Below are 24,629 nucleotides of genomic sequence, written 5' to 3'. Positions count from 1 at the left end.
TAACTCCCACCCATTCAGGAAACCCTTCCAGGGCCATCAAGAAACCCCATGGTGTACAGAGAATATTCCTGTTGCCCCCCCGCACATCTGTCATTGACCCAAGGAACCCCCCACCCCGCCCCACTGATCAAATTCTGTCCATGGGCTCAGCAAAACACTCCAAATCAAAACCCTAATTTAGACCTCAAAAAGTTGCTATCAAGTCCATGGTCAAGCCATTATAGGTGGGCTCTAGTACCAGACAGATAACTGCAGCTAGAAAATGTCCTTAGCTTTATCTCTGAATTCACCTTCATGCTTTCTCCAGCTTGTACTTTTGGAATAAGTTGCTGATAAGTTCCTTTTGGACCTGAAAAAAGCCACTATGGATGTTGATATCTCTCCTGGGTGTAAATGTCTGTCTCTACAATCACCCCTTTAGAAGAGATGTTGTTCCTGGGCATAGCATAAAGCATCTGCCTTTAAAAGCTAGAAAACCAGTTGTTCTGGATAAAATTTGGCCATGTCTGACCACTATGAAAAAGTCCCCTTCCCTTTCTCAATACCGGAAGAAAGATGACTTTTTGAAAATTAAGAAATGTGATAGAAGTTGAACAATTCAATGTAAAATCTAAGGTATAAGATATTGTCTTAAATAAACTGCCCAGATAGAATAGTCAGCCTCCATGTTGGGTCTGGGGCTCTCCTGGAGTTTGCAACCCTTCTCACATATCCTGCATCTCTCTTTGTGTGTGTAAAGATTTTTTTATCAAGAATGTCCAATACTCTTGTTGAAACCACCTGGGAACCCTTGAGAAGACATTCTTATTGGAATGAAAGCTTATAGTATAGTATAGCATTCTGAGCCAGCGTGGCATAGTAGTTAAGAGTGGCGTCTTTTAATCCGGAGAGCCAGGTTTGATTCCCTGCTCCTCTGCATGCAACCAACTGGGCTTGTCAAAGCCGATAGTGCTGTTCAGACCAAGCAATCCTGTCAGAGCTCTCTCAGCCTCACCTGCCTCACAGGGTACCTGCTGTGGGGAGAGGGAGGGAAGGCGATTGTAAACTGCTTTGAGACTCCTTCAGGCAGTGAAAAGTGGGGTATAAAAACCAACTCTTCTCCTACTGATTTTATAGGGAGTGTCCAGAGCTGCATCTTCTTAAAATGATGAAACATTTAATTGTTTCCAGACCATTCATAGGGCCTGCTGTTGGAAACCTTAATCCTTGCTTTTCATAAGCATTTCAGTCTTTCCACCTTCCTGTTCAGAGCATCTTTGTGGCCAGAAACCACAGCAAGTTGTTTTATGTCACAGAAGCGTTATTAAGCTGCTAAAATAAACAAATGAATTCTGATCTGCAAGATGCATTACGGAAAAGGAAATGCCATGGAAAGGAGGTAATCTTCCTTCTTCCTCCTTCTCCTCTAAACAGGGACTTTAAAAAGTAGCATTTCACTTAATGTTACAGAAAAGAGGCTACAGCTGGAAAACTGCAATACTGAGGATCATCCAAGGGAAAAGAGATGTTAAAAACCCTCAAAAACATTTTGTTTGTTTCTGATAACATGTATATATATAGAGATATATCATTTCATCCTCCTGATTCTTGGAATCTTGGGGAATAAGGGAATAAGAAAAGCTAAACAGAACAGTGCCAGTAATTGTTTCTTTTTTAAAAATCCTAAATAAAAAAACAAGTGTATGCTCAAATAAAATATTCTAGAAAATAATGGTTTAATACTATGAGAAGACTTCAGTATACCAGGTTTTCTCATTACTATCAAGAATAATAGATTCTCTGCTCTCATACCTATTACGGCATAAGAGAGGGATTGAAGGTGAATAATTTAGTAATTCCGAATCCTGAAAAGATATCCCAACAGAAATCATCAACTATTCCAGAGGAAGATTTTTCTCAAAACCTGACGTCCTCCCACGTTTGCACAAAATCAACCCAATTCCCAGTTGGTTCCATTGTGCAGATTTTTTAATTTTTACACTGAAAGTAAGTTGAGAATTTGATATATGATTTTGGAAGGATAACAGTGTCATTATGGTAGGTAGAGAGAAATGGTAAATGTGGGTAAAATTGTCACTTACCCCATTGAGTCTGTTCTAAATACAGAAACAGAAGAGTTTCACTCAACAGTTTATTGCTGGCTGTCTCGTACATCATGTCACACATGATCATTTGAAAAATAGCATTACAACTATCATTGATAGCAATGTGATCACAGTTGATAATAGCCACAAGGACTTGTGCCCTCTTTGGTGCCATCTTTAGGACTGAGAATAGGGAGCTCTTCCATGAAAATTCCACTTCCGATGAATGGAACTCTTTTCGCTGTTAGCCTTGTGAGCTAGTTGCCTCTTCCTCTGAGGATGAGGAGTCAGGAGCTGCATCACTGGAATGCCCATCTGAGCAGCTAGATTTAGAGTCAGAAGCAGCTAAAGAAGCCTCAGGGGATGAGGGCTGTTCTTTCTGGCAGGAGACAAAGGGACAGATATCATTTGTCTCTCAGCTTCGGAGTCTCTGGAGCCAGCAGAGCCCCACTTAGCCTTGGCTCCCAACACAGAGTTGATGCAATGTCAATGACTTTAATGAATAAAGAACACCTGGGTTTCAGTAATGAAGCTGATAAAAGCAAAGGCATGGGCAGAGTCCATTTATGGGAGCAAATTTCACAACCACATCTCTGTCCTCCAAGACAGAATACTGTCTGTGCCTTGTTCCTAATATTGTATTTATTTACAGAGAGAGATCTTTCCTGATACCTGGCCTGTGGACCTTAAAAATGCAAACATAGACTGTGCCCATTAAAAATACTTTTTTGTTAAACTATAATTTTACATTGTTTTCTATGTAGAATGATTCTTTAATTTGTAGTACTTATACAGTTGGATTTTATAATGTGCACAAAAATATTTTATTTATTTATTTATTTATTTATTTATTTATTTATTTATTTATTTATTTATTAGATTTCTATACTGTCGCTTGCCATAGCCTCGCGGCAGTTTATACATACAATTCTAAAACAATAAAACTCAAATAAAATCCCCATTAAAATAACAATCACATACTTACCAACTATGCAATGGTGACCATAATCTCTAATAATCCCTCCTTTTCAGGGTGGGGCACTGATCTCAATCTAATATTAAAAGGTAAAGGTATCCCCTGTGCAAGCACCGAGTCATGTCTGACCCTTGGGGTGACGGCCTCTAGCGTTTTCATGGCAGACTCAATACGGGGTGGTTTGCCAGTGCCTTCCCCAGTCATTACTGTTTACCCCCCAGCAAGCTGGGTACTCATTTTACCGACCTCGGAAGGATGGAAGGCTGAGTCGACCTTTAGCCGGCTGCTGGGATCGAACTCCCAGCCTCATGGGCAAAGCTTTCAGACGGCTGCCTTACCACTCTGTGCCACAAGAGGCTCAATCTAATATTAATCTGATGTTAATCTAATGTAATGAGAGCTGGGGCCGAAATGAATTTGGGAACCAGATGGAAAACCCCTCCCCTGGGACTCTGCCCTGGCCTCAACCGTACGCCTGGCGGAAGAGCTCTGTCTTACAGGCCCTGCGGAAAGCTGGTAACTCCGGCAGGGTCGAGGCCAGGTGTACATCCTGGGGGCCTGGGACAACCAGTAAATTTATACCCACAGAGCGAAGGGCCCTGCAGGGGGCATAAACAAGCAAGTGGTCCCGCAGGTAGGCAGGACCCAGACTGCATATGGCCTTAAAGGTTAATACCAATACCTTGAACCTGACCCGGAAACAGACAGGTAACCAGTGCAGTTGACGAAGCACCGGCTTCCTTAAAGGGAAAGGGGCTGTTTGGGAGCATGATAACGGCCGCCCATTGGCTGCTTGACGGCCAGGAGTGGGACACAGCTCAGCAATAGTGCTTCCTGGCAAGCGATTTTTGCCAAGACCGGAAGCCTGTGGGAAACGATAGAAATGCAACTGGATTCCACTACAAAGGCAGGTATGCATAATGACGAATTCCACTATTTAAAATGGTGATTTTTCGTTCCGCAAACAATTTGCAACATGGATCCCGGTGCGGAATGGCCCTAAGAGTCTATTGATTTCAATGGATCTGGGTGTGTATTAGAAATTACTTCCACACATGCAATTTGCCTAAACAATTTGCCTAAACTCAATAAAGACATAAGCAGGTATTTTATCAGACTTCTAGCAATGCTTTGGCAGCTCTAAAGGTAAAGGTAAAGGTATCCCCTGTGCAAGCACCGAGTCATGTCTGACCTTTGGGGTGACGCCCTCCAGCGTTTTCATGGCAGACTCAATACGGGGTGGTTTGCCAGTGCCTTCCCCAGTCATTACCGTTTACCCCCCAGCAAGCTGGGTACTCATTTTACCGACCTCGGAAGGATGGAAGGCTGAGTCAACCTTGAGCCGGCTGCTGGGATTGAACTCCCAGTCTCATGGGCAAAGCTTTCAGACGGCTGCCTTACCACGCTGCGCCACAAGAGGCTCTTGGCAGCTCTAGTAAAAGAAATAGAAACCTTCTCCTTTTGCTTTCAGGATTTTATCCCAAAATTCTTCAAGACTGCTTATCCAAATGTGTTTCTCCTATTACAGATGCAAGGAACACAAATCCTTAAACTGGTACACAATATTTTTCAATGGAGGTAGTCAGAAGTCATTATATAAATAGTCATGCCATGTCCATGCATGTGTGAACTATTCCTTAGGATCAGCATCCTTCTGTCGAATCCATCGCCTTCTGGAACAGAAGTCTGCATGTGCTCTTACTTCTTTCTAACACATTCATATACGAATCTCTGAGTAATTGGTAGAGAGGTCTGAACTGACAGTGGGAAGCTATTTAGTTCCAGACCTGGGGTTTGATTTTATGAATGTTATGCATTTTTATAAGTAAAAGGCACTTGGACTAATTTAATCTTCACAGTCTTTATTAATTCTTTGTTTAAAGTTCTTGGCATTTAAAAAGAAGAAAAGGCTAGTACATCAGTCTCCAATTATAAGGAGAGCATATTTACATCCAGAATTTTAGTGTTAGACAAAGCAAACAACCCAGCTGGCACCGAAATAACATAAAGCAGGAACTTTTTTGGGATTCCAAAATGTGATCGATACAATAGCATGACATGAGTCAGCACATCATTTTCTGGAAATGGTTGGGCAACGAGTTTCTAGAAAATGAATTTGTAAAGTTAGTGTGCTTCCCATCCAATTTTCCAGAGATGAATACTTTGACCTCTCCTGCTGTCAACCTGACTAGATCAAAAATATTTTATCTGTGGAATTAATTATTAGAGCCATTTATGCCTTTTCATTTACTAATGCAGAGTCATGCTTTGAAATGAAGCAATTTAAAATGCAGGAAATATGGAGATGTTTGTGGGAATTTACAGTGGTTACCATGACATCCATACTTGGAATGAAGCCCCGCTTTGTTTTTTTGAGCAAACGCAATCATTGCAAAATTCATTTACCTTTGCCCTGCGGAAATTGCTTGGCCTCAAATCTAAACAGGCAAACGCAATTGTTTGATGATGCAAAGAACACTGAAAATCCATAGATTATTATCTAGTCTACAAAATTATGTACAATGTCTCAACAGTAGAGACAAAAGGAGCTTTTAATCTGACTTTGCCCTGAAGTGGCCTGACCACTGGGATTCTGTTCCTGGGGCTGACAGAAGTTTCAAAAGCGGTTAGTGAAATGGCCTTGGTCCAACTGTTGAAGGAGAAGTAGTCATAACAGCCAACTGAGCTATCATGAACCTAATGGAACAAATTTAGAGTCCAGTGGCACCTTAGGACCAACACAGTTTATTCAAGGCATGAGCTTTCATGTGCACACAAATGTATCTGAAGAAGTGTGCATGCACATGAACGCTCATACCTTGAATAAAATTTTGTTGGTCTTAAAGGTGCTACTGGACTAAGGTGCTACCCAACTAAGAACAGAACTAAATTACAAATAACATGTGTTTTTGGATCAAAAGGTGAACATTTTCCCAATGCTTCAGCAGGTTTTATTCTTCAGAGTTTGGTTAAAGTATAGCCTCTTGCAGATCGTTGCTTCCAACACTTGTGAATGCATACTCCTGCTACAACTAGAAACGCCAAAGCCACAGGAATTGCTGAAAAGTACCAAGGCAGACCAGGCTCTGTTTTTAAAAAGAGGGGAGAGAGAAAGAGAACATGTTTATGAAAAGGCCAAAGCAACAAAAGAAATTCCCCCAAACCACAACACACACTAAATGCCAGTCCTACCAAGCAAGCAGGGATTTCTCTAGCCCTCTTCAACCTGCACGCGCATGCACACAGATGTTAGACATTCATAACTCTTGTTGCAGCAGCAAGAATTGTAGTTAAAATATACGTATCTATTATGTAATGTTATTCCTGACTGGCATAACACAAGCTGGTCCAGTTTTGGAAGCTAAGGAGGGTAATCCCTGGTTTAGAGTTGCCAGAGGATGAGCAGGTAGGGTTGCCATATCCAGGTTGGGAAATTCCTGGAGATTTGAGGATGGAGCCTGAAGAAGACCATTGAGCACAATGCCATAGAGTCCACCCTTCAAGTTATCCAGGAGAACTAATCTCTTTATCCTGGAGGTGAGCTGTAATTCCAGGGGTTCCCAGGTCCCACCAGGAGGCTGGCAGCCCTACCCTGGTTACTGCTTAGGTGGGAGGTCACCAAGACAAGTGGGCAATGACAAACCACCTTTATTTGTTTCTTGTTCTGAAACCCTTCTGGGGTCCTCATGTCAACTGTGACTTGACAACACCTTTTACCACCATTATATAATGCAGGGTCAATGTCCCTCTACCTCAACATCTTGCTTTTAAATATACCGTAAGTAAATAAATAAAAGGAGCTGAAGGAGCTAGTTTTTACTGGGACAGCCCAGTGCAGGGAGATGGGAGCTTTTATCTGCTCTTTCCCATATCTTTTCCTCCCCTGAAACAGTCTCTATGAGGAACACATGGCTACCATTCCACGAAGCTAACTTGCAGCCTGGGTGTGATTCATGTATGCATGTTTCTATTCTCCCTGGAAGATGGCCATTCAAATATATGAAAGAAAAGAAAGGGGGGAGGGGATCAAATCCAGCAGTTAGGCACCGACTTGTGGATTTAAACTCGTTCAACCAAAGATCCATAAAAGGATAAAATTAATTGGACTAGTTGGGTTTCTGGTAAAATGGGGAGGTTAATGTTCTCCTTCACAAGTTTATTGTAAAAAGTAGTGAGCTACAGCTGATGAATCACACAGCAGAAATATTTCAAAAATACCAAGGCCCCAACCTATATTTCCTATGCAAAGCACTTGCAGTAAACCTGACATTGTGGTCACAAATACTCTGCTGAAGCAACACACCACAGCAACATTTCTGTTAGTAAGATGAAGGTACCTTCTCGTTTGACCTGCGTTGTAATCACTTGATGTCCCCGAGTATTTGTGGCCACACATTTGAAATCTGTATTGAAATCTTCTTCTTGGATATAGTAAAAAATCAGCGGCACTTCAACGTAAGTGTTGTCATTTTCAACACGTTCCCTAAATTGAGAAAGAGGCATTTATGTTTGTTTGTTTATGATAAACATCAAGATCCCCAGCCCCGGAGATATCAAATTGGCCTCAACCAGAAACAGGGCCTTCTCAGCCCTGGCACCAGCCTCGTGGAATGCTCTCCAGAGTGAGATCAGGGCCCTGTGGGACTTAAAACAATTCCACAAGGCCTGCAAGACAGAGCTGTTCCATCGGGCCTACAGTTGAGGCCTAGAAATACACTCAATAACTGGCCTCCCCAGACAAACATTTGCATACCCAGTGAGTTTATTAACATCTGAAGCACTTTACCACCCCCTCCCTCCTATCAGAGAACAGGAAGTTCCTTTAAGCATTTTAAATGGAAATATGGCTATTTTAAAATGTTTTAATGTTTGTTTTTATAATGTTTTGTAAGCTGCACTGAGCCCTCAGGGATGGATGGACGGATGGATGGACGGATGGATGGATGGATGGATGCAACTCAGATAAAGGAATTTGAAATTTGGGGAGAAGGGACAAATGAGAGAGAACACTCAAACATGGGCAAAGAGGCAACCAAAAGGAGTGAGACACATATATCAGGCACAACTCTCGGGATTGGTAGGGAAATTTATCAGCTCCCTTGAGGCTGCTGGAATGCTGCAATGCTTCAGTGGACCAGGCAAAAAAAAAGCGCAAAAAAACAATCCAAAATGTGAATGTAACAGAATGTAAAAAAATGTGAATGTAACACTGACAAGGAAAAGAGAATGTGTGTGTAATGATTGCATCAATTGTGCAATAACTGGAACTGCTACAACACCGACAAAAATGCAGAAAGCAGCTGCAGCCTGGAAAATGCCTAGCCACCGTTCCTCACTCTGGTAAAATGTAGTTTCTGCATCATACAGGTCTTAAAGCCATGGGACCCTGCCTATGAAAAAAAGAAGGGTTTATATTTCCTTCTAATTTCTCACATTAAGCTCCCCCTTATCATCAGAGGTGGGGGGGACACATTAAGGCACTTCAACAACACTTACTGCCGCTCGCCTTCTGTGACTCTGCCCTTACGGTAAACCAAATCAATGTACGTATTGTTTGCTTGCCACCAAACATCTGTATAAAACTCATTGCTTGCTGCAATAAACACTTTACATGGGATGATGAGTCGGGAACCTGTTTTAAAGGGAAGCATGAAGATTTTAAAAAATAAATAAGCATCAAATAAATAAGCAGGCGGCGGCGCGGACGGCAGCCTCCCTCCCTCCCGTCGACTGGGCTCACCTCACCTCCTGTACGCCTCTCCCGTGAGCCTCCCGCGTGCCTCTCCTGTCTTGTGAGCCTGTAGCATCAGCGCAGACCAGGTGGGGGCCGGGGGTGGGCCTCTGCCTGGCACACCCATGCAGGCCAGCCAGGGCAGAGCACTGCTGTCAGCCATCTTGCTGGCCGGGGGGCAGGGAGGGAGGCAGGGAGGGGGCTCCGGCTGGTGGGACCTGGGCAGGACCCGGGATGAAAACCAGGAAAGCATAAGTGTCCCGCGGTTTTCGGGACGGATGGGCACCTTACTTGAATTGAATGATACTAGCAAAAAAAGCCACTTGTGGGGAAACTACAATGGGCTCTAGCCCCCCTGCTCCCAACCTGTGCAACACCACTGAAGCCTGGCAATACTGCAGCGGGGCTGCTCAGGGCGAGGGTGAGTATTGGCAGGGCTTCCCTGGCTTCAACCCGGGCAACTACTGCCGAGGCACTGGCCTTCCTGGGGCTGGCCGGCTGGCCTGCAGCCCGGCCTCTCTCGCCCTTCTGTGAGGCGAGTTTTTCTGCCAGTTTTTCATGCAGGTGGAAGGCAGAGGGGGAGGCAGTTGGGGATGGAGCATCTCCTGCCTGATTGGTCTTCCAGAGGGCGAGTGACCTCCCTGGGGGCCAATCAGGAAGATGGAGCCAATTGGGGGTGGGGTGTCCCCTGCCTGATTGCTCCCCTGGGGGTGGCACAACTGACATTCCCAAGGTCTAGTCAGGTAGCTGTATTATTCTAGTGGAAAGACTGGAGCTTGAGACCTAAGTCTGGATCTTTACTGTAATTTGCTGATCTGACTAAAGTAGCCAGTCATTTGAGGGTTGTTATGAGTCAATGGCAAGCATATGTTAACAGTCAACGGCATGTTGTGGAGCGTGGCTTAAGCAAGTCTTTAAGGTCTAGCAGTTCTACTATTTCTGTTCAGCGCTTTATGTTCAATAGCTTTGCCTTTTTGATTGGAGCTTAAGTGTCCATGTCTGACTGAACTCACAGACGTAATAGCTTTAATTGGCCACTTCACTTTTTCCAAGCATATTTTATTTTCAACTGTCATCTGGGAAAATAACATGACAGAAACTGAAACAAACAACTAAACAATCAACCATTAACCAAAGTAATTGGTCACAAGCTGAATCACGGTCGTCCTATTGGCTTGGTAAAGGGACTACTTTTCCCTTCACTACGGAGCAGGCATTGAAAAATGTGTTTTAGTACATGTGGTGGACAACAGGTCAGACTAGCATCCTGGGAAATTCAATTTGTGCCCCTTCTCCACCATGGAATCTTGCTGGGTGGGACATTCTGGGTGGGACACACTGGGTGGGAAATTCAGCCTAATGTACCTTGTTGTTGAGAGTTAGCTAGCTATCTGATTGATTGATTGATTTCTATATCACCCTCCCAGTGCACCAACTCAGAGCAGGGTACAACATATAAACATAATAACACTAATTAAAACATTAATTTAAAACATACAATAAAATAAGGCTAAAACTAAAATTAAATTGTGCAACAATGTCAGCATTGAGCAGATGGATATTATTTTGCTTAGCTCTCTTAGAACAAGATTGCAGACCGGATGAGGCTTTGATAGAGGGGCCAGTAGATGTTATGGAGGAAGGGAGAACCATGTTCTAAGCCACCAGAATGACTTTCTGTCAGAGGATGTCTTCAATAGGTGTTTCCAGTGGGGAGGCCTCCAAATGTTCTTGTACTTAGTGTTGCCAGCTTGCAAGTTGGGTCTGGAGATCTCCTGGAGTCACTACACATATCCAGGCTACAGAAATCAGATTCCCTGAAGAAAATAGCATCTAGCATTTCCAAATTTCCCCCTTCTCCAGGAATCTCCAGGAATCTCCAGGAATTTCTCAGGCCAGAGTTGGCAGTTGTATTTCATAGTCAGTCAGCCAAAGGCCCCTTGTAATCAGCCTGGAAAATCAGCATCTAGAATTGACTTTTTGATCAGAGGCTGAAGGGGACCCTGATTCATTGAACTGTACAATTCTCTGCCAGCTGTAGAATTAGAAATGTTGCCCATTTACATTGGTTGTAGTTCATTTAACCACATCCTTCATGAGTCAGGCTTACATACCAGTGTAGTTTGTGTTCAGGAATGATTTAGAGCAGCAGAGCAACTTTATGACATCAATGCAATCTTACTCACAGATTTGCCAGCTGGAAACAAGCCTCTGAAAAGAGCACCAGGAGCCCTCCCCACAAGAAGGTTAAGCCGTGTTGCAAATCCCTGACATTAGACCAGAAGAAAAACAAACAAACAAACAAAATCCCCTGACACCCCATCACCCAATTGGACAAGGCCAACATCTCCCAGATTCTTATGTTGCTAGAGAAATTGAATTCAGAATTTAGTAAACCCTTTCACTGCATGTGGTCTCTGTGGAACAGAGGCAATAGAGATCTCCTCAGAGGAGGAAGAGAAGAAGCATTTCTAGCAAAGCATGTTTCATTCAGGTTTCATTCACCCGACCCTGCATTTATAGAAATCATGCAGCTTAAGTGGCTATTTCAGTCCACTTAGTCAGAGCCAGTGGCAATAGCCAAATCAAGATCTAGCAATGACTTAGTCTGGAGCCTTCAGTTTAAGTGGCTCCTGCACTGGAGAAAGAGCCTCTTTGACAGCTTCAAACTTTGCTCTGTAGAGTGCTGGAGAAATAGGAGTCTCCAAGCACAGAAAGGTGAATGTCCTCCGTTGTTGAGAGAGAGCCAGCTTGGTGCAGTGGTTAGGAGCACGGACTTCTAAACTGGCGAGCCCGGTTTCATTCCCCAGTCCTCCACATACAGCTGGCTGGGTGACCTTGGGCTTACCACAGCACTGATAAAGCTGTTCAGACTGAGGGCTCTCTCAGCCCCACCTACCTCAGCCCCACCTACCTCACAGGGTGTCTGTTGTGGGGAGGGGAAAGGGAAGGCGAAGGTAAATTCTCTACCTTCAGGTAGAGAAAAGCAGGGCATAAAAACCAATTCTTCTTCTTCTTGACCAAGCAAGGACAGAAGGTCAGGCAATAGGGTCAAGGTTCCTTTAATGCCCATCTAACTATAAACAATTAAGCTAGGGAATGGGGGTGAATAAATTTCCCTACAATGCTAATAACTCTTCCGAGGATCCATGGGAAGGGAGAATTAGAGCTGATCTATAAGTTCCATGTAAATGGGCATGCTTTCCCCCCAATATCTTTTCTTTTGAAATGGGAATAATCTAACAACAGCATTGATGCTGATCAAAGGACTTTGTGGGTCGAGGGGATGATTAAGCCTTTACTCACCAGCCATTTGTCTGGTCAAAATTAAGATCCAGGGAGAGTCTCTCCCCCCTCCCCCAATTATGCTACCAATCAAAGAAGCTTCTCTGGTGGGCACATGAAAGAGGACCTTTTCACTGGCAACTCCACAATAATGGGACAACCTCCCCAGGGAGGTGCACCTGCTCCCCTCACTGTCAATCTTCAGAAGGCTTTATTTAGGATTTATTTAGGCCCACATTTGACTGATTTTGCTTTCATTTATTGGCCATCCTAACGGGAGTGTTTGGCTCTAAAGAGTGACCTTGTAAATTTCGACCTTTAAATGTTTGTTTTACTTATATTGTTTTTACTGTTATATTCTAAGTGCCTTAGTTGTGCAAGGGTGAAAAGCAGCTAATAAATTGTTTAAAAAATTAAATAAATCACTCCTAGCTGTTTCACAGAAATGGCAAGAAGAAGAAGAAGAAGAAGAAGAAGACTTCAAAACCCTGCTCTGCATCACTGACACTCACCCTTGAAATAAGAACATGAGAACATCAGAAGGGGGCTTCTGGACATCAGATTGATGGTTCATCCAGTTCAGCATCCTGCCTCACACAGGAGCCAGTAAGTTCCTCTGGAAGGCCAACAAGAGGGCTGAGAAACCGAGGCCTTACTCTGATGTTGCCTCTTGGCTCTGGGATTCAGAGGTTTAGTGGCTCTGAATGTGGAGTTTCCCCTCAGTCACCATGACTAGTAGCCACTGATAGACCTATCCTCCAGAAATCTATCCAAACCCCCTTTACAGCTGTTTATTCCTGTGGCCATCACTATATCCACGGGCGGCAAATTCCACAATGTAATCCCTCTCTGTGTCAAGAACTATTTCATTTTGTCTGCCCTGAATCTACAGCCTACCAACTTCATAGGATGCCCTCGAATTCTAGAATTTTGGAAGAGGGAGACAAATATCTCTTTGCCAACTCTCTCCACCCCATGCATAATTTTATAAACCTCTATCATGTCCCTCCTTACTCTGTGTCTGCCTTACATTTAAGCACACACACACACACACACATCAGGAAACAAGCATGGAACTTCACTGGTTAGATCCTAGGATTTCCCTTCAAAGGTCCTAATTTAGTAGACAAACGTTACAACACTGAACCCAACATCAGTTACTGTAAGTCAGTTACTGTAAAACCGGGATTTATAAAAAAAAAATTCTGTATTCACTCCCTTAGTATTCTGTAAATACTATTAATTTCCCCCTGATTGTAAAATCTTCATAGGCAAATCTGCACAACCATATTTGTTGTGGCTGTTCCATTATAATTCTAGTGTATTACTTTTAAACTGTTTACATTAAACATGCCTATCATATATTGTATTTATAAGACTATTTCTTGGACTTACCAATAGCTGCCGGTGTAATCCTTTCTGTTGGATATAAAATCACAGGTTCACTTTTCCGCACTGTATCTAGGGAAAAGTGGTTCGGAAGAATGCATTAGACTTCTGAACAAAATATCCTAGAATCACACACATACCTAAACAATTCCTTCCCATCTACAAAAATCTTCAAAGGCACTGCTGCCCTCTGCTGCTGATCGTAAGTACAGACAAATTAATTAAGCCTTCCATGAAGATTTTATCAGCATGGCACACAAAACACCTTGTATGAATATTTTTTAAAGACCAGTGGAATGGATATCTTTATCTACTTTTGCTGCTACTGATTAAATATACTTTCCAGACTGTTTGAAGTCATTTTTAGAGGCTCTTTTGGGGGCATTGTTATTCATTTATGTATGGAGGAGGCATTTAAATTACAGGCAACAGAGTGGTGAATTCCCAACACTCACTTGACAAGCAGCCAAAGATATTTCAAACTGTTATCTGAGACAACCGGCAAGCATGTGGCCTGGCTAAGCTCATATCATTCTCAGCTGACAGCAGTAATGCCGAGAAATTGCACGAACCATTTTTCCTTCCATGGTTCATTACATTCATGGAAAATTACCCTGTCAGAGATGTCTGCGTGACCCTCAGCTCTGTAACTGCACCATATAAGTGCAGTGGGGTGTTATAGCGAGAGTCTTATACTTGGATTTGGCACACCTGGTTCCCCAGTCAACCATCGTGTCCTCTGGGTAACCTTGGGATGAGACTGTCTCTTTGCCCAGCCAGTTTGGTGTAGTGGAATGCAGACTTCTAATCTGGCAAGTTGGGTTCGATTCTGCACTCCCCCACATGCAGCCAGCTGGGTGACCTTGGGCTCGCCATGGCACTGATAAAACTGTTCTGACTGAACAGTAATATCAGGGCTCTCTCAGCCTTACCCACCCCAGTCGCTATCTGGTGGTGTCTGTTGTGGGGAGAGGAAAGGGAAGGCGACTGTAAGCCACTTTGAGACTCCTTCGGGTAGAGAAAAGCAGCATATAAGAACCAACTTTTCTTCTTCTTCTTCTACCTTATAGGATGGTTGTGAAAATAACAAAGTGAGAGTCGTTATGGATATGGAGACCTTTTAAATGACTGCTGTTAGATAAATGGCAGAGGCAGGCTGAGAAGTTCTATTATTCGTGGAAGTGATTTCTTGCTCCCTTCCTTATAACCAGCAATGCCGCTATATATAAGAAATAACTTAAGATATCCAGGTTTAAATAATTTACTCTGGTTGCAGAAATTGTAAAGTTGATGCAGCAGTTTGGATTCTTATTAAAAGCAGGGTATGCAGCACACAGCAGTGAAACACTCCCCGGCACATAGGAGTGAGCAGCGTATTACCGAGTATCTGTAGCTGAACAGTCCTGGTAACGTTATATTGCGTTGTTTCATGCTCAACGGTCAATTGGCAGGTATAGTAGCCTGCATCGTCCGAGGTCACAGACCTGATGCTGAGGTAATCTGTGCCCTTCGAAGCAGTGAATTTTTCATTGTCTGTATTCAGAGGTGTTGAAGCCTGAAGACAACCAGAAAACAATCAAATGGTTAGCAATTAATTACAGCAGCCACAAGCCTAACTTCTCCTTGCTCTTTTTCTTGTGTGCTCCTTGGTAAAGGACTCTGTTGCATTTGCTAGGACTGCATGCAAGAGTCGCCCTTGCTTTTTTTCTGTTTACCACCGGGACGGGGAAATGGATGCCAGTAACCATTATTGCTTTTCCACAAGTTATGTCTAATATACCAGGGTGAAAATATCCCTGTCAGATAAATAGTTAATGATGAACTCTAAGCCCAGTGGTTAGGCACCAGAATAATGGCCAGATCCAACTTTTCTGAATATCACTGTTTTCATTTTTACAATGTGGATTTACTCTGTTATTAACAAACAGGGCGATTTTCAGTTTGGGCTTCAGTTAGTCAAGATCCAAATCTATACTTCCTCCTTTAAGCATGCTTAATTATCCACAGAAAGATGCCGAGGTAACAAGGCTTTGTCTGGCTTCTATCATATATGATGGTTGTTTTATTAATATCCCCCTTTTTACGATTTAGAGCTCAGTAGTTGATAGTTGGGCCAGTGAATGCAGAAGAGGTGTAGAGATCTCTTGGGATTACATTGGATCTTCAGAGATCAGTTCCCCTACAGAACATGGATGCTTTGGAGGGTAGATGCTATGGCATTATATCCTACAGAGCTCCCTCCCCTTCCCTCCCCAAACCCAGTCCTCTTCAGAATCCTCCCAGGAGTGTTCAAATCCAGAACAGGCACCCCAGTTGGAAAGTCCCCCGTTCAGATCCATGTACTGCCATGAAATCAATAATATTAATCTTTGTAATGACACTGGCCATGATACCTTGTACCACTTGAGTTCATAGCTGGCATCCTTTTGCACAAAACCTTCCAAGTTAGGACAAACCACCTTTCCAGGGCTGCGTGTGAAGGCCTTCTGGGGAAAGCAGATCTCCCGAGCAGCACTTTGGTCAAACACTTGTACATAAAGGGACACGTCAGCACAGTAAGAGGAATTCCTGCAAGCGGATGGCAAACTGGACGTGACTCGGATGAAGGACAGCACTGCCAATGTAGCAACCGTGTTCCAAAAGCATTAACTGTTTTTCATTTCTTATACTGAACAATTTTTTACAGGCTAAAAAATGACAGTCAAAAATATTAAAAATTCAATTATTCACATCCCCCCCCCCCTGTGGAAATGAAGTTCAAAATACAAATAAAACAAGCACATGGAACTTCTGCCTGTTGTCCAACCCAGAATATATTTAGGGGAAAGGTTAAGGCGTGATCTTTCGCACATGTCTTGTTCTATGGGATTGATTTCAGACCACTCTGACGAAAGTCATGTTGCACCAGTCCAGAGCTGACTTTTTCACCTCAAAGGTCCATTCACACATCCTGTGCAACAAGTGGCATCTGCAATTTCCCTCCTGAGGCAAAACCTTGCAGATTGCCAAGTTTGTGCTTGGTGGTGTAATTTTTTAAGGACGTTACACTGCCACAGAAGCCTGAGGATGCCCGTGCTTCCTTGCACTGCAGTCTCAAGAGAAGCCACGGTTCCCTGGGCACGCAACACGGCTGGAGTATTGCTTAGAAGGAGCAGAGCAGGCACTTTGTCACAGCCAGAATAGGTATGAGAGATTATTTACAGGGACACAGTTTCTTCCTTCTTCTAACACTGCTTTATAGAAGGAACTCTGAAATATTTGATAATATAAAAATCCCATATAAAAGGTAAAGGTAAGCACCGGGTCATGTCTGACCCTTGGGGTGACGCCCTCTAGCGTTTTCATGGCAGACTCAATACGGGGTGGTTTGCCAGTGCCTTCCCCAGTCATTACCGTTTACCCCCCAGCAAGCTGGGTACTCATTTTACCGACCTTGGAAGGATGGAAGGCTGAGTCAACCTTGAGCCGGCTGCTGGGATTGAAATCCCAGCCTCATGGGCAGAGCTTTCAGACTGCATGTCTGCTGCCTTACCACTCTGCGCCACAAAAATCCCATATATAGAACACCAAAGTCTGAGTCCAGGTGCCACGGAACTCAAACTTTGCTCTATAGACCAGGGGACCACTCAACGCTTGACAATTTTACTGAGGCCAGGTGGGGGGGGGTAGCTTACTCCTCTACTCTCAACCACTGCCCTAATGTTTAAACATCCCTTCAAAATAAGATACAGACATGCCACAACAATGAACATAAGGAACATTTTATTTTCATGGAAATGTTAACTCATGACAATGACAAATCAATGGGAACCCTGAGCTTCTTTCTCTGCAACGAGATAGTCCCATCTGGGAGTGATGGGAGACAATGACACCCGAAGTGTGTTGTAAAGGGCTGGGGGGTATGAAGTAAAGGGCCGGGGGGGGGAGAAGGCATTCTTGTGGTCCAATTAGTCAACGGCCCACATGTGGTCCGCAGCCCACATGTGGTCCGCGGCCCCACAGGGGATTGCTACTATAGACTACCCAAATCACCCTTCTTTATATTACTTACTGTTGAACATTCCTTACGAAAATCACATTTAGACTTTGAGTGATGCAAAGTCTTGGGCACTTTCTGAACATGTGCCATAGCTAGCCATTTAGCTATAACCAGGGTTATAATAATTAGCCATTACACTCTATCTCAGGCAGGAAAGAGAGTACAGCTGCCCCCAGCCTCCTTGCTATCACAGAACCCATCGACCTTGTACATTTAAAAACCGGTCTTTCTCCCAAAGGAGGATACATGGCTCTCACTTCTTCCATTTTATCTTCCCAACAGTCCTCTGAGATAAGTTAGGTCACCCAGCAAGCTTCTATGGCAAAGTGGAGATTTGAACTGGGGTATACTTCCTAATACACCACTCCTTTTGCCTCCTCTATCATCTGTACTTACTGACTGAACGTGCTTTACTCTGTTAAGCTAGAGCAGGACACAACTATATTGCACTGAAAGGTAAGAACAAGGTCCAAGTCACAATACACTGGGAAGTAGGGTATTATGGTTTGGCAGTGCACCGGTAAACCGACTTGACTTTATGGACATGGCAGCAGTATATCTGGTCTCCCTCTATAAAATACCTCCCAAGGTCATCCATCTCTGTCACCCCTTAATAAATATACCAAAGATGGGTGTTATCAATGGTCAGCAGGGACCTTCAAGCACTAGCTATCCAGACTTCCACCTGTACCCAACGGCATACTGCAGCCTAATGTTCTCACACCTGAAATGCCTACCTGCGGGTGCAAATGTATTCTCCAGAATCCTGCAGAGAGGCTGGTAAAAACCAGAGCATGTCATCTCGGGACAGAATTCTTTTTTCTCCACTTCCTGCTGGCATAAGTGTCGTTGAATCATTTTTATACCAACTGAGATTAAGGGCCGGGTTGGAAGAGTCTGTATTTTTGTACTGGAAAGGAGGGCATTGTAGGATCAGGGGTTCTCCTGCCAGGGCAAAAGTAGGTCTGAAATGTGTAGTGTGATCTTGACAGTTATCTGTATAAAACAAAATTATTTGGGATTAATCATAGAATCATAAAATCATAGAATCATAGAGTCGGAAGGGTTTCTCCTGGGTCATCTAGTCCAACCCCCTGCACCATGCAGGACACCCACAACCCTATCTCTGACAGTGTAACCTGACACCTGCTAGAATCTTCACAGAATCAGCCTCTCCGTCAGATGGCTATCCAGCCTTTGTTTTAAAATTTCCAAAGATGGAGAACCTACCACCTCCCAAGGAAGCCTGTTCCACTTAGAAACCGCTCTGTCAGGAACTTCTTCCAGATGTTTAGACAGAATTTCTTTTTAATAAATTTCATCCCAAACTCCCCCAACCTTTCCTCATACGTCTTGGTCTCCAAACCCCTCGCCATCCTTGTTGCTCTCCTCTGGACACGCTCCAGTTTGTCTACACCCCTCTTCAACCGTGGTGCCCAAAACTGAATGCAGTACTCCAAGTAAGGCTGAACCAGAGCAGAATAAAGTGGTAACATCTCCTCACGCAATCTGGACACAATACTCTGTTTGATACAGTATTAGAAAGAAAAGAACCAGGGACATTTTGACACAGGGTTGGGCTATGTTAATGACTTTTTCACCTGCACTTTGTACACGCTGGATTCGGAAGGCCAAAGTACCCGTTGGATGAGCACTGAGAATATACAGGACTAGGGGCACATTCCATAACAAACAGGAAGGAGAAAGTTGAGGGATGACATACTGCAACCTGCAAAAGATAAAAGGGTGTTAGCAGGATGCAATCATGGTGGCTCACCTTTTTTGTTGAGCATCCTACATATGAGTTGGCACTGCTGTAAGTAATCACATTACCTTATCCCACAGGGCCTTAGGATGGTTTTTCTTCCGATTGATGGTACACATGACACTGCCTTATACTGAGTCAGACCATTGGAACATCAAGATTGGAATTGTCTACTCTGACTGGCAGCAGCTTTCCAAGATCTCAGGCAGAAGTCTTTTGTGTCACCTGCTAGTCAATTCTTGTAACTAAAGATGCCCTGGGGATTGAGCCTGGGAACTTCAGCATGAAAAGCAGCTTTATGTATTTATTCAAAAGACTTATTAGCTGCTTTTTACTATATTGAAACTCAAAACGGCGTACAATGTAAATCATAACTAAATACACAAAAGCTACTAGTGAAAATCAATAATTTTAAACTCACAGTAGACAGAACTATTCAACCAATCAGTTTATGTCATGAATAAAATTGTCTTCAGTGGCCTCCTAAGGTCAAGAATGAGGGGGCCAGGTGCAGCTTTCTGGGTAAGCTGTTCTATAATTATGGGGCAGCCACTGAAAAGGCCCTCTGTCATGTATCCACAAGATGAAAGTCTTTGATCAATGGGATAGTCAAGAGTATCTCTTCCTGTAATCTTAGTTCCTGGGCAGGAACATATGGGCAAAAATGGTTATGATGGACTGCACTTTTAAAAGCTTCAAAGTGTTGCATAAATAGACATAGGACTGTGAAGGATTAATTCTTCATAGAAACAGAAAGACTTGAATGACAGGCTGCTCCAAGGAATCTGTTTGGTTAGCATTAGCAAATAGAAATATGAATGCTAAATTTAATCGTCACTAGGACTGTTTCTGCACTAGCAATATTGTTTGGATTTGCATTTTTAAAGGCTTTATGCTTTGAGAGCAGTTTAACACAGAGTGTTAGGGATGTTGGCAAGGAAGAGTGGGTAATTAGGCAAATTCCCATTCAGGCCAAGTGAAGGAGATAGAACTTCTAATGAGAGAAGAATTTCCCTTCCCAATCAAAACAGGGAGATCAATCTTGAAAGATCCCTGGTCTGATGTGGTTAGAGACTGCCTTGTAAAATCTTGAGAGCCAATTAAAATTCAAGAAGAATCCTGGTATGTTTAGAGAAGGTGGGGTTGGGTACTGGAGAGAATGTCTCAGTCTTCTGGAAAACAAAAGAGTCAGTGAATACTCCAAGACACTGTGCTGGAATATTTGGGAAACATTGGAACAAAGACCTCTCATCATAAAGATTTGAAGTCACTGTGAATAGCTTAAGAAATTCTCATTAGCCTGAAACTTATAAACTGTAGTCCATACTTCTACTGATTTTTCCTCAGACGTATTTATTCAAGTTACCTCAAAAATTGTATTTCTGATTTCACCTGACCTTTCCCCCTCTATGTTGAAATAATATTTTGTCATTTCTGAACTTCCAAATGCCTCGAGTGCCATTACAGTAGCTTAAGTTGTGGGGCTTTCAATACTTCCCTCAGTTTCCTGAGCTGAGCCAATAGTAAAATATCAGGGTGGGACAGCCATTCTTCAGGAAAGAAGAAAACAGATAACTAGGGTGGCTCAGTCACAATGGAAAAGAGAAATGGAGTGAAAATCTTGCAATTGAGGGAGGGAAGTAGACGAGTGCTTGATAATGATTCCTCAGATATCCCAATCCCAAAACAACTCCTTGAATTGGGCTTGGGAGTGGATAGGGAGCCAGTGTAATTCTAGAAGACTGGGGTCATGAGAGCCTGGTAGATGGTCCCAACCAGCAGTCTCGATGCAGCATTTTGTCTCCAAGTAGTCTCCAAGTAGCATGTATTGCAATAGCCTAATCTGGATGTAACTAAGACATTCATCACTGCAGTTAGAATAGACTGAATCAAGAGCAGGTACAGATGGCACACCAGCTGAGCTACCTGATTTTCTAAGTTGACTACTATGTCAAGCAGCACCCTTAAGCCATGAACTTGGATTTCAAGGGGGGTGCGACCACATCCATGACAGGAGAGCTCACAGTAGGTTTACCATTTGCCTTCCAGGGCAGGCAAACTGTTGCCTCTGTCCTCAGTTGCCCAATAGGTTGATTAAGCATTGGGGAGAAGTGAATGACATTATAAACACTGGGACACCACAGTATGTATGACACTGCCCCCTCTCTCGCTCTGTTCCCCATAAATTCCTGGAATTCGCAAACACAGGGGTGGAAAAACTAATTATCAGGTACTTGAGGGCCTCATTCAGATTGTGTTTCTGGCATATAAAGGCTTTAGCTCCACCATCCTGTTTTCCTAACCAGAAACAGTCCTAGGGAGTCAATTTCAGGTTGGCAAAAATCCCTGAGTGGGAAGGCTTAAAGACCCTTTCCCCACAACACACTGTGGTCCCAGCCTGATTTAGGTTTCCACATGCCTGAGAATTACTAGTAGCTCTGTCTGGTTAGGGATTCAGCCATGAATCTCACTAAAGTCACCTTGTGTTAGTCACTTGTGCTCAATAATCTAGCCTCCCTCAAAAAATTGTAGTGGGGCAAAATGGAGGAGGGGGGTACCACATATGCCTCCTTAAACTATTTGGAAGATGAGATTTATAGAAATGAGAGAGAGAGAGAGAGAGAGAAATCTAATCACACATATATCTCAGCAAGCGGGTTGAAGATCGAGAAAGGAGAAGCAGTCATAGCAGAAGAAGCAGACGTCCCACGCTCAAAGGAGTGACAGAGACAGAAACGAAAGGCTCTCATACTTGCTGACTGCGCTGGTTTTCAATGGGGCAGCTTGTGCAGTCAACTGAGTCATCCAGTGATCTGTGCGTGGAAGGTTGAGTAGGTGGATGATGCAGAAGCGAGTGGCTGTGCTGCTGGGCTCGGTGACCCTCAGCTGTCTGGTGGGTGGCTTAGCTGACTGGGGCAGCTCTCTGAGCAAGAATGGGCTGAGCAGTGGCCCCATCACCTGGAGGCAGTTGCAAGGCATCTCCACCAGCAGAAGCAATTTCAGTCAGCTCGGAACCCTCTGTTCTTCCACAAAGCACTGGCCATTCCAGAGGGGATACCTGGAGCAGGAAAAGAGCCAGCTGATCAGGTAACTCTGGCTGCCTATGCTCCTGTACACTGAAAGCCAGTGTGGCATAGTGGTTAGAGAGGCAGGACTAGAGTCTGGGAGGCGCAAGCTGGAATCCCCTCTCTGCCACGGAGACCTGTTGGGTGACCTTGGGCCAGTCACACCACTCTCAGCACAAATGGCCTCACAAGATTTGCTAGGAAGAGGAAAAGAACCATGCAAGATGCTTTGGAACCCCACTGGGGAGAAAGGCGAGGTATAAAGGAAGTCAATAAACAGCAACTTGTGTCAGGTGGTGAAATAAACTGGACAGTTCTAACCTTTCCACACCAGTTGCTGGAAGGCTGTATGAAGAAATCTCATAAAGCAGAGGAAGCTTCTAGATTTTATTTTTATTTGCTTGTGTCCATGTCTTACGATGGTGCTAACCTTTTTCCAGAGTGACGGGACATTATTTAGTCCCCAAACAAAGGAAGAGGCAGGCTGCCCTTTCCAGCCTCACCTGTACCTGTCTCTTCTCCAGCCAGTGGCTTTGCCTTTCCAAGGGAGGAGGTGGTTATCTCCCACAGGATGTCTGCATGCATCAGCTTGGGAGTAGCCAGTAATACTTAGTAAGATTTTTATTTTTTAAAAATTGCAGAAATGAAGTGATTCTAGAGAAATCCAGAAAAAAATACCGCCTTTCAATTTCTCTGATTTCACTGTTAAGGTGTGAAGAGAAAGCTTTGTCAGTTTGACAGATCCTGAGGATAGCTACGACTGGGAATTCAACAGTCACTTCTCAGCCTTGGGTGAGACGACAGAACTATGAGAACCGCCCTGCACTTGCATCGGAAATTTCGGAAGCTGAATGAATTAACGTGTGTGTGTGTGTGTGTGTGTGTGTGTGTGTGTGAGAGAGAGAGAGAGAGAGAGAGAGAGAGAGAGAGAGAGAGAGAGAGAGAGAGAGAGAGACTCTGGAGAAAATACAATTTAGTGGCTTGGGATGAGTCTTGTCTGGATTGTCAAAGGTAAATAAGCACGCAAATGGGGTCAACAGCAGACAAAATGGTTTGAAAGGGAGCCAAGAACTGTGGGGGAAATCTGAAGAAGATTCATACCTAACATTATACTAAATAACAGGTGCTTAGAGCCAGCTTAGGTGCTTAGAGCCAGTGAGGTGTAGTGGTTAAAGACCACGGACTCTAATCTAGAAAACTGGATTTGATTCCTCACTCCTTCATATATATAGCTAGCTGGGTGACGTTGGGCTAATCACTACTCTTAGAACTGTTCTTTTAGAGCTCTCTCAACACCACCTACCTCGCAGAGGGTCTGTTGTGGGGAGAGGAAGGGAAAGGAGGCATAAAGACTGAAAGTTCATCTCACACTAACATTTTTTTTGTTACCTGTATCCATCCATCTTTTACTTAATTCTGTTTCCACTCCAAACAATTAATTTAAGCAAATGAACAATTTGAAAACAGGATATATTCTCTGTGAGATTTGGCCACCCAAAATACACAAAAGTCTGACACTACTTTGGAGAAAGAAGGGTTTAAAGGCAGTACATTTTTTGCTGTCTTCCATTTATTTATTTGTTTATTTTTAGATTTACATCCTGCCCCTCCTGGCATTGCCAGCTTAGGGCAGTTTATAACATAGTCATAAAAATATATGCAATAAATGTATAAACAGTTATAAAATTTTAAAATTTAAAATAATCTAAAAGCAGTCAGTCAGCTGTATAGGCAGACTAAAACAAAGAGCATCTTGATTTTGGGCTGTGTGGGTGTGTGTTGTTGTTGTTTTTTTGGCAGGGGGTATAGAGAGATGATGTTTAGTTCTCTAGATGTTCATTGGCCCTAACCATGAATAAAATAATACTGGCTGGATCTTGCTCTCTTGACTTAGACCAGAATTGGTACTCATATTAACTGTTATGCCCTACCATGCTTGGGTCTACCATCTATGGCCACCTTAGGGACATGTCAGCACAAGTATTTCATCTTCTGCTCCTGTCTTTGGAGTCATGGAACACAGGATCAAAATCCCACAGTTAACCTCCCCCCCCCCCCCCGAGAAGTATTCAGCTTATTCCTACCCACCTCTATCAGACATCAAATTCCCCTCACATGCACTTACCTGAACCTCTGCATTCTTCAACAGTGTAGTTTCTTAATGATTTTTGAGGCACATCAACATACAATGAAAAGATCTCCCAAGATGGTTTTATATGCAATCCAGAAAACACAAGGGGATTTTCCCAGGTTGCCCAATCCGGATGACAAGCTCTAGGTACACCTTCTCCACAT

General features: G+C 43.5%; 1 protein-coding gene across 2 annotated transcripts; it reads right to left on the bottom strand.

Moving 5' to 3' along the window:
* Nucleotides 1-4,466: 4,466 nt before the first annotated feature.
* IL1R2 (interleukin 1 receptor type 2) lies at nt 4,467-24,629 on the bottom strand. Of its 2 annotated transcripts, none has more exons than XM_077343552.1 (9): nt 22,022-22,076; nt 19,106-19,233; nt 18,242-18,500; nt 15,859-16,033; nt 14,846-15,020; nt 13,472-13,537; nt 8,557-8,692; nt 7,398-7,543; nt 4,467-6,146 (listed from the first exon to the last, which is right to left on the bottom strand). In XM_077343552.1, exons 1-9 carry the CDS (start codon nt 22,072-22,074, stop codon nt 6,019-6,021), a joined length of 1,266 nt encoding a protein of 421 aa, XP_077199667.1. In that variant the 5' UTR covers nt 22,075-22,076; the 3' UTR covers nt 4,467-6,018. The 2 variants fall into 2 exon arrangements, with proteins under 2 accessions (XP_077199667.1, XP_077199668.1); XM_077343553.1 differs by lacking the exon at nt 22,022-22,076 and adding an exon at nt 24,460-24,629 and having other exon boundaries at nt 4,468-6,146.

The sequence above is a fragment of the Paroedura picta genome, chromosome 6, assembly GCF_049243985.1.
Source record: "Paroedura picta isolate Pp20150507F chromosome 6, Ppicta_v3.0, whole genome shotgun sequence".
In the NCBI taxonomy this organism is placed as follows: Eukaryota; Metazoa; Chordata; class Lepidosauria; order Squamata; family Gekkonidae; genus Paroedura; species Paroedura picta.
This window is presented reverse-complemented; position numbering and strand designations above follow the sequence as displayed.

What these genes read in the sequence shown, in the direction of transcription:
- IL1R2 (XM_077343552.1), bottom strand. Translation starts at nt 22,074, where the DNA reads ATGACTCAGTTGACTGCACAAGCTGCCCCATTGAAAACCAGCGCAGTC. An exon ending in TGTTCAGCTACAGATACTCG is followed by an intron (nt 13,538 to 14,845) that starts GTAATACGCTGC and finishes ACTTTTCCCTAG; the next exon opens with ATACAGTGCGGAAAAGTGAA. An exon ending in GATTACACCGGCAGCTATTG is followed by an intron (nt 8,693 to 13,471) that starts GTAAGTCCAAGA and finishes CCTTTAAAACAG; the next exon opens with GTTCCCGACTCATCATCCCA.